Source organism: Calliphora vicina, chromosome 1 (genome assembly GCF_958450345.1).
Source record: "Calliphora vicina chromosome 1, idCalVici1.1, whole genome shotgun sequence".
In the NCBI taxonomy this organism is placed as follows: Eukaryota; Metazoa; Arthropoda; class Insecta; order Diptera; family Calliphoridae; genus Calliphora; species Calliphora vicina.
In genome coordinates this window covers 60,890,575-60,901,541 of record NC_088780.1, presented here as the reverse complement: position 1 = coordinate 60,901,541, position 10,967 = coordinate 60,890,575, and the positions used below count along the sequence as shown (strand labels likewise).

General features: G+C 29.0%; 1 protein-coding gene across 2 annotated transcripts in view; it reads right to left on the bottom strand.

The window, feature by feature from the left end:
• Positions 1 to 9,693: 9,693 nt before the first annotated feature.
• The window catches only part of LOC135949166 (protein eva-1-like), a 151,456-nt gene continuing 150,182 nt past the window's right edge, over positions 9,694 to 10,967 (bottom strand). For both annotated transcript variants that reach the window (XM_065498637.1, XM_065498636.1), the window contains one exon: positions 9,694 to 10,009. In XM_065498637.1, the coding sequence (XP_065354709.1) occupies positions 9,699 to 10,009 (311 nt within the window). In that variant the 3' untranslated portion in view covers positions 9,694 to 9,698. The remainder of the gene's footprint in view (positions 10,010 to 10,967) is intronic.

The following is a 10,967-nucleotide window of genomic DNA, read 5'->3' as shown; positions in this document are numbered from 1 at the left end:
ATTCTCTTAAAAATGTGTCAACATTTTTGTAATCTAATGAGTTTTTATATAATCTTATTTGGTATCATGAGAAAGTTGGCTTGAAAACTGAAAATATAGTTTTTCTTATTCTTAGTTACTTTTGTAGCATTTTCTTATGAAATCTTTCTATCAACAACGAATTAATACAAACGAAAAAAGGCCGAGTAAAACTCTATTAATGGTAAATTTTTCATTTGATTTTGTACATGTTCAAATGTCGCGTTATGTTACCAAAATAATTGTATGTTATCAGTGCTCCGCGGTGGCTGTAATCAGGTGACATAAAGGTTAACTCAAATCAAAATTTAGTGGCTTTATTTAATAAAGAAATTTACTTCATATACAGCCCAATTATGAAAAAAAATTCCTCGGGAGCTTTTTCCATTTTCTTATTTTTAACATTGAATTTAAATAGGAAAAATGGGAAAAGGGAAAAAACTCCCCACACCAAACATTTCATATTGATCTCCAAAGTGTGTTCGCTATCGTATGTGTATTTTTTTTTTAAAACAAGTGTGTAGTACGTGTATCGTAGCAGCAATGCGGTACATGCAAATAAATTAAAAGGTATATACTGAAGTATAAACAATATCACCATAAAGCTGCTGAGAAGCCCAGTCGATATTAGCAACAAAAATAGAGATCTGCTGAAAGAACATTTGAAAATTACACGGTGCTACAGTGAAAAAAAAACTTGGAAAACGACCTAGCGTGGGTTATTGCTGTGTATATTACAAAATATGTCAGAAACACCCTTAAATTCAAAAGTTATTCTAGTTTGAGTCCGACTTTACATTTTTTAACGGGTTTGAAGAGAAAACTGTTTACGGTTTAAAATGACGTGCATTTTTTGATATATTTGAAAGTATTAAGTATTGTTTTTGTTAAGAAAATCTAAAAAAAAACAAAATGTATCAACATGGTTTTAGTAGCTTTGCATTGCTTTTTTTGATATGTAAGCTTATACAAATTTATATCAGTGTATAAAAAAAATTTCTTAACATAACGTGGTTTTAATATTTTAAATCGGATGAAAATTGTAAAAGTTATTCAACTTTTTATTAACACTCCTTTAAAAAAAACTAAGTATACAAAACAAGTTAAAGTACTCCACCTATATATGATGGAAATTATAGAAATTACAATTGGTATAAACCCTCTACAATCCATATTCAGTGTTTGTTATTGGGACTCAGCTCCGATTATGAAGATTGGTACAATGCGCAGTAGTATAGAAATAAATATGTAACTTCTTAACGGTAAGTCCGATTTGAATGAAATTTCACATGAACAAGGAGGAAGTGTTGTCGAGTTTTAAAATTTAAAATTTTTGATCCGTGGGGATCAGGTCCATTCAAAAACGTTAATTTTTAATGTAATATTCAACTTTAGGGCAAAAATTCTCAAATCGCATATTCGATATAAAAATATAGTATCCGATTTTAGATGGCCCAATATGTTTTTAATTATTTTGTAAAGGCTTCCGTTATTTACAAAAAAGCTGGCTTGAGGCGGTCAATTGATATTGTTTCCTGTTTATTACCAACTAAAACTTTACAAATTTTTGATTTCGTTGTAAAACTTTGAAGGGTCGAAGATATTTAGGTTGTAAAGGTTTTGAATAACAATCACGACGTATACAAACATGAGAACAGTTGTTTAAGTCTTGGTGAACAAAAAACTTGTTTGAATTGCTTTGATGACGGAAGGTTTCAGAGGATTTAAGATTATTAACTATTTGTCTGATTGTTGTTAAATGTGATGTAGGGTCTATTTTATCGCAGGGTTTGAAAAGTTCACCTGGAAGTTGCACCGTTTCACCATAAAATATTTCAGATGGAGATGCTCCAAGTTCCTCTTTTATACTTGCTCTTAAGCCAAACAACACTGTACTTAATGAAACAGTCCATTGCTCATTGTGAGACCGGCTTTCAGTGTTCGGTGAAAACGTTCCACCAATCCATTAGCTTGTGGGTGGTATGATGTTGTTAAATTGTGAGATATGATGTTGTCAAATTGAATATGTGAGAGGTAAATTGGCTACCTCTATCAGTACTTGGAATACCAAAACGACATATCCAACCATCATAGAAAACTATAAACATAGTTTCAGCTTTAATATCCTTGAGAGGAAAAGCTTCCGGCCAACGACTGAAACTATCAACACATGTTAAAAGATATGAATATCCTTCTGATTGGGGTAAAGGTCCTACGATGTCCAAATGAATCATTGAAAACCGGTTGGTAACAATTGGGAATTTTGCAAGTTTGCTCTTAGTGTGTCTCGTGATTTTAGAACGGTTTTGACAACCACGAGACCAATCGTTGACATTTTTGTTCATTGATGGCCAAAATATTTTTTTACAAATGAGTTTTCGAGTTGCACGTATACGAGGATGTGAGAGTGTATGAATATTTTTAAATGTTATCTCCCGAAACTCTTTTGGAATATATGGGCGAGATACGCCAGTTGAAATTTCACAATAAACTTGGTATGTTGCCTACCTAACAGAATTTTTATGAATGTAAATAACAGTGAGGTTTTTTGTAGTGCTCGATGAGGAGATTCTATATATGTAATTTGTTTGAAATCGGAATACAAACGAAGAAATAGGATTGTTGAAAAAATGTAACATACCCGAGGTGTCCTACTACCCTTGACCGCGCACCTGGTGAGCCCATGAGGTCCAAGTTCAAAACTTAAACTTGACAACACTTCCTCCTTGTGCATGCAATTTCATTCAAATCCGACTTACCGTTTAGAAGTTACATATTTATTTCACTCTATTTTTTTTCTATACCACTGTGCAATGTTAGAAAAACTAGTTTACGCAGAAAATATTTTATTTCCAGTGTATAAAAATGTTATCTTATCTGTTTATAATTGAAATAACTACATATTCCTACTATTTTTAACAGAGTCCACATTTTATATATTTAATATTTTCCAGACTCATTCAACACAAGTGAAGAAAAAAATATAAAAAGGGTAAACAAATATATTTAGTCAAACTTCAAAAAAATATTTTGGTTCTAACTCAATTTTACATATGGAAATGAGTTATATCACAATTCGCGTTTATTGAATTATATATACATATATTTGTGAGTATATTGTGATCTGTATATAACTTTAGTTCGATATCGATATATTTAAAATATTTATAGAGGTTAATGTGTTTATCGGAAGTGGTCCTTATATGGGAGCTATGGGCCAATCTTCATAAAATTCAACACATCGATTTTCGAATATACAGGCAAATCCCGGTATAACGAACGATATGTTGTCAGGCCCATTCGTTAAATTGAATAATTCGTTATATCGAGATGTTTTTTTAATTTTGTACAACTTTTTCTCTTTTGGAATTTAACTAAACGTATGTCGTTTTGATCCCTAGGTTGGATGAGCGGTGTGACATTAGGAGGCATGAATACCGTAAAAATTTTTATATCTTTAGTAGTTTTTACTAATTGTTTTTCTGGAGGATGGCTTGATGCATTATCCACGATTAATAAAGCCTTCATTGTAAGGGATTTCGATTCTGAAAATGATTCAACCTATAGAAAATTAAACTCAGGGATAAACATTTAAAAAAAGCCGATTTTGAAGATTCCAGATTCCACTTAATTTGTGTAAAGATAATTTACAGGAAAAACTTAATCACGATAAAATGTTTGTTTTTATTTTCTTCAAAATTCATGTTGAGAATTTTGTTATTCCATATTTCATTCATCTAAATTTTTAGTTTTTAATTCACGTGAATTATAGCCTGTTTCACAATATCGATTGAAAAATTTCGTTTGCATTCTAAGCGGAAGAAATCTAATTTTGGCTTCCCTAACTTCGTGTTTATGTTAACGAATCAGTATTCTTTCGCTTAGAATGCGAACGAAATCTTTCATTCGATATTGTGAAAACAAGCAATTAAAACCACTATAGAAAAAATTACAGCACCTATTATTAAAGAAAGTATCCATTGAAAACGGTACTGTAACGACTTATTTTCTTATTTTTACATTCTTTACTACTTTTGTTTTTTATACTTTCTGTTCGTTATATTGAGCGTACAATTTTCGAAATATTCGCTATATACCATTTATTAAATGTTACCCTTACCTCATAATGTGTTGCATTTTTAACGATCACAAGAACAAAATCATTACCATTTATGCAATTTTCGTTTATGTAGCTTCTAAATATTAAAAAAGTATAGATTTTTTTTTGCTTACATAAAAAGTGGTGCATTTCTAACCCTTTGATAAAATTGAGGGTGAAACATGTAGCATATATTCAGGGTTTTGGGGTAACATTATTGGAAAAGAACACGACCAAACTACATTTTTTTCAGAAAAGAACACAAAGAAGGGTAAAAGGCAGAATAAATGCATCATTTATGCCAGAAAATAAAACACCATTAGTTGTGCTAATTTTTGTATGGATACTGCAATTCTATAGGCATTTCTATACCATAGCACCATATTTCGGGAAGAAAATTTTATGGGGGCTAGGAGAAATTATGGACCGATTCTTACCATTTCCAACAGAATTTGTCCTTTTATCATATAAATAGAGAATGGAAAATTGTATGGTATTCTCTGCACTGAATTTACCCAAAGTCACAAAAAACATGTGAAAATTATCAAAACTTTTGGAGGTTGTCTTACATTTTGATTCATAACCCTGATTCTGCCAATTATTTTTTTGCTTATTTTCAAGTGCATACAATTATAAATATTTTGGTATACATAACATTAATTTCGCTTATGTATTTTGGATGTGAGAGTGTTTTACACAGCCATACAGACGGACATAGCTCAATCGACTTATTATAATGACAAACTTATATATATGTACCTTCATTCACCACTTATGGCGGTGTAGTTTTTTTTGATTTTGTACAGTTTTTAATTTACAAGATAAAGTTTTTTAAACTTTTTCAACAAGTAATGTCTCGTTTATTTCTATATAAATTGGTCTTTAAAATACTGTGGAAGAAAACAGGTTTTCATAGAAAAAAATTAAATTAACTATTGTTGAATTTGAAAAATTACGAAAAAAAAGATGCGAAACCTTTTATAAAAACTTACCTAATTTCTTGGAGTATATATTTTATGAATACATTTTATAATTGCTAACAATTTTGAAATCGATCTAAAAATATGTGAGTTTGAGGTACTAAAGATCTACGACCTACACTAAAATAGGGCCGAATTACTGCATTCGATATCGAGTAAAACCGATCGTAATTTTCTTATTTGCGATAATGACATACGATATCAATATTATTTTTCCATACGATAGTTCATTCGATCACGAATGAGGTAATTCAACCTCAGGTTTTTTCAAAATAACTCAAAATTTTGAGGGTGTTTCAAAATCTTTGAAAACATTTTTAGTATGTCCTCACCTAGGCCTACAACCCACATTAGGTAATTTTTAAAGTTCTGAAAAAAATATTATTTTGTTGGCTTTTTTAAGAAGTTAAAATAAATAATAAATAAATTCTGAGTTCTATGTTTAATGCTAACGCCGCACAACAAAAGTTGATACATTTTTCAATACACGATAAAGGTTCATAAGTCATTCTGCATTTTCAGTTTTTAAATTTTCAAAGGAAGTGAAATTTTAATTTCTATTTTTTTTTAATTTACACTTGCGATTTGGATTTCAAATGGAAGAGGATTATCTTGACATCTCTAGAGAATTTTTTTTAATTCATCAAAAATAAAAAATTGTCAAAAATTTTCTTCAAAGCGATCGTCCTTTAATATTCTTGAAAGTTTCCATTTCATTTGTCTAGAATAAGACATATGTGAAGTTTCATATTCCAAAATTTGTTTTTAGCTGTATTAGTTTAGCGCAAAAAGAAATTTTAAATTTTCTGATGAGCAAAAATGTAACAATTTATTTAATACTTGCCGATTATTTAAAGTTTTATAAAAACTAAAAAAAGTATAAATTCAAGAATCTGGTACTTCATTATAACATCTTTAAAATATATATTTTTTTTTAAGAAAAAGTTATGAGGAAATGTTCAATGATATGTAAGGATATAATTTTTTAAGGACGTTTTCGACATCATTTGAACTTGAAAAATTAAAACATATAAATGCTCTGAAAATATATACGGTGTTCAATAAACAAAAATCAAGACAATTTTTAACAAATAGTAAAGTGCATAGGGTACATTATTAACACTTTTTAAGTATTTCACGAAATAGGCTTTACCAATATCTCAAGCAGGTGTTTCAAACAATATAAATATGTGTTTAAAAGAAAAATAAAATATTTTAGTCGTCATGCGTATTTCGTAAAATATTTGAACAATATGAACGATGCTTAACATAACTACATTTTCAGTTTTTAAATTCGTTATGATGCTTTACATTTGTTTTAGCCTTAAATTTATTCTTGAATTACAATCCTTTAATATCCTTATAAATTTCAAATAAGTTTCTCCAAATAATACCTATACAGGAGACATTGACACGGGAATTCACAGAATAATATTTCATGTATGTAGTGTTAGTTTAGTGTATATATAAATTTTTATTTTTTAAATGAGAAAAAGTAGATTAATTTAAAATATATGTATGTAGGTCATAGGTCTCATATATGGAATACTGCAGAATCTCATCATAACGCATATTTAGTCGGAACTGGTGCACAGTGCGGAAAATTAAAAAAAGTGGAAATAAATCTGTCAATTGTAAACGGATGGTCAGATTGGAATAAAATTTCTCATGACTATAGAGGAGGTTTAGCTAGTTTAAGTTTTGAATTTGGACTTTAAACATGATATTCGCATTTGAAAATTAAACTTTCAGTTTATTTATTACCCAAGTCTTAGCCAATCCACAAATTACAACAAAATCACTACTGAGTCAAAAGTTATGTGCATTTAAAGTAAACAAATTTAAAAAAGTTTACATTTTTTCCCATATTTTCACAATAAATCTTCTATGAATTTTTTAATTGTTAAAAATTATAAATATTTTCACCTGGTGAACATTAGTAAAAAAATCATCCTGAAAATTTTTTAGGAAAATCGGTTAGACGTGCCGCAACGCAAGCCTTCTGAAGTTTTGGGATGCATTTACAAGGGGAAAAAATGCAATTTTTTCAGTTTTTGTAAAAATTTTGCCATTAAAAATTACTTTTGCAATTTAATTTAAGAGAATAGAAATGTGTACGTAACTGAAATTTGTCAACAAATGTTAAAGGCCACTAGAACCAGAAATGTAGGAACAAAATTAACTTATCTTGAGAAATATTAAAAGAAAAGCTCATTTTTACTTAAAATATATTCAAATTTTCTGTTTTATGAGATTTTGTCTTCGTAGGATACCGCAGGTATGACCAAAAAAATATTTTTTTAACGGCAGTTTCAAAACTTCATTTTAAAATCTTTAAAAATTTTGTTAAACAAATTTTTTGATCATCTCATTGGGATTTATTGAGAATATAATAAGGAATAAAAATATGAAAAAATTATGATAATATTTCTTATAGTTTTTCCGTACCTGTGATTTAAATTTTGCAATTTTTGAGAAAAACAAATTATTTGGCCATATTTTGGCGAATAAGCTCAATTTCCTTACTGTAATTTTTTAATGGAAACATTTTTACAAAAACTAAAAAATTTTATTTTCCCCCTTGTAAATGCAATTTTCTTTCACTGCCCCAACTGTGTTGTGTTGAATTTACATACCTTGAGAGTTTAATACTTAAGTTTGTATTAAAATAAATAAATACCTGAATAAATAAATAAATAGCAAATATATGTATTGTTCCAATGTTTATTAACAAAGTAAGTATAGAAGTCAGTAGGTATGTGAGTCGTAATACAAAAACATTTTGGCATTTGGTAACTAAGTATATTTAGGATTTAATTAATTAAATTTTTAACGGTTTGCTTAATAATTCCTTGCATTTTATTCTCTTATACTTATATTAATATAATAATTCTCGTGTTCATATCATTTAATTATTCTAAAGCCTCTATAGGTTTCATGTCATTTACTAGATACAATTTTATCTATTGCATTTAATATGCCAAGGCAAAAACGAATTAAAAAAAACAGGTAAATTATTCATAATTAACTTATCATGATGCATATTAAACAATAACACAAAATTGTCTTAAATGAAAAGGATACAAGTGAATAAATCAAATATCAAGTATTTATAATCAGATAAACATTCATATAATAGAAAATATTTTGTTTAATATTTACATTATTTATAAGTACATACAACATAGTGACTTTGACCTACCCTTAAAAAATAAATTTGCTGTGGATGGGTCTTATTTTGTTTTTTAGTAGCTATAACTAGCTGCGGGTTCGGATAAATAGAACCGGGAAATCTATCGAAAGTTGAAAAATTGGGTAAATTATGGTATGTACTTTCATTAATTTGTTACAAAATTTTGCAAATCTAAAGCAAATCTATTTCTTAGGGCTCGGTAAAATGTGTATGCATTACTATATATGTTATTAAAGGTTTTATATATGTACTTTTATTTTTCTTCATTAAATCGAAACTAATATTAAAATTTGAAAGTCTATACATAAATACTTAATAATTGTAATAAAAATAACAATTATTATGAAATATTTTATTTATGTACTCATTGTACGATGTACATACAAATGTACACCAGTATGTTTGTTATCTACAGTATAATAAAAGTTTTTGTTTTCTTTTTATTTGTTTATATATTGTTTTTTTTTATCTAAGTTGAACTTATTTAACTTTTGAATAAATATTTAGGAAATACAGACTACACTATGATACAGTTGTTGCTTTGTTGTCGCTTCATGTAGTGGAGTAGGGTTAGAGAGATTTGGGAAAGTGATTACATTTCCTTAATAGACTTATAAAATATTTTTTTATTTAATAATAATGTAATACATAATAAAAAATCTACTCGTATGTTTGCGTGTGTTTTTGTAAAACCGTTAATTACTATAAAGTCACTAACTTTGTTTCAAACAAGTCTTACAGTAAGACTAGTACTTACAACATATGAGTACTTAACTTACAAATTCATACATAGATACAATACAATAGTTTTACTGTTTTAATCTAACTTACTCTTATACATTCTTAATTAAGTACTCTATGCTAGATCGATCCACAAAGGACCACAACTTGTTTAAATTCTTAATAAAAAATGTTTATGTACAAATTTAGAAAAGAACTGATAATAATACTATAATAATATTAATAATAATCAAATAACCTATTTTTGGTATCAAAAATTCTAGAAACAATTACTTCTATCTTGATTTAGTTGTGGCTTTTCGCCGACACTTACATTAGTTACATTGTGATTTTGTTTTGCGGATTGCCGCTGGGGAGAATTATGATGTTGGCTGTGTTGAATTTCATCATTGTTTGTCGATTTTTGTGCATGTCGTGGACCCACAAAGCCTTGGGCCGTATTGGGATTGGGTGAAGATGTCACAGTTATAGATGGTATTTCTGGTATCATGGTGCCTTTTAATGATGCACCGCCGGTTGGCGTACCCGTGCGACTGTTGCATGTAGCTTGGGCCGGCGATCCCGTCATCGAACCCATAGTGGCTGTTAATGGCATCATGTTTAAATTCATTTGAGTTGGTCTAACGGCAATGGCAATTGGTAAAGAGGCTTTACGATTTAACGAATGTCATCCGTAAAAGTATTGGGTATTGTCTGCCGACACTCCCCGGTTAAGATGTCGTGGTATTGTGCTGTCATAGTACACACTAGATGATGTCGGTACCCCCACCATTGAATGTGGCCCCGTATTGCCACCTACTAAAGATGACTGAGGTGTACTCATCATTCCCATGCTTGTGGGTATCAATTGTCTTCGTAATGTTCCAGTATGTGAATGATGATGCCCTGGCACCATTATAGTTCCGCTCAAATATGAAGGTCCACCCATACTTTGATTTGATGTTGTACTTAAAATTGAGGGTGTAAGAATGTGGGGACCTAAAATGAACAATAATAAAAAAAATATGTTTTTTATTTAATGTTGATTCGCATTTTTAACAATTAAGAAGAATAAATGTACAACCTGTTTATAGAATACATGCGATTGTTAAATTTTCGTTAATCTAAATCGCATATGTTCTAAAAACAGACTGCTAGTTACAATTTTAAAACCCACTTATTACCCACTTTGTGTCAAAATTTTAGCCATTTTCAATCTTGTTTAGCCAGAATGATTGGTTTTGAAAATGGGTAAATTTAGCCACAAAATGGCTAATAACAAAAATGAACTAAATATTTTGAACCAGTAAACTATTATGGATTTAAACACATACAAATCGTTAATAGCTTCCACACATCATTCACAATTGCTCTAGTTCTAAATTATATCTTTAAATATGTATGTGTTAAATTTTTTCACAATATTGCGCATATGGTCTTGCATCGTTGTATATGCATTGCAGTTTTACTTTACACTAACAAAATATACAGAAATACGCCATTGCATGCATTTGTAATTCAAGATTGTGTAAATGTGTAATTTTTAGAAATTGTTTTTACTGGACCATTTGAGATAATCGTCGTATATTCAAATATCAATTATATTCACAATTATTTCCACCGCTTCTGATGATATCACAAATGATTACATTTTTATTAATTAGACCTCCTGGGTCATTTTCCAAACACGGTGATAAATACAGGGTTTTAAAATCATCGGATATACGTTCGATTTCTTTTAATTTTAGTTTATCCATAAATGCAATATTTTAAAATTGTTCTTTTATCACATTTTTAGTTATAGTTTTCACTTTCTTACTAATACAATGTCTCTGACATACCTGTATATTAAAAATCTTTAAGAAACATTGGTCTGTTTCTTGGTATTATCATAGATTTTAGTTTAATTTAGTATTAACAAATTTCCTGAAATGAAAATACTTTTTTATTATTTCCC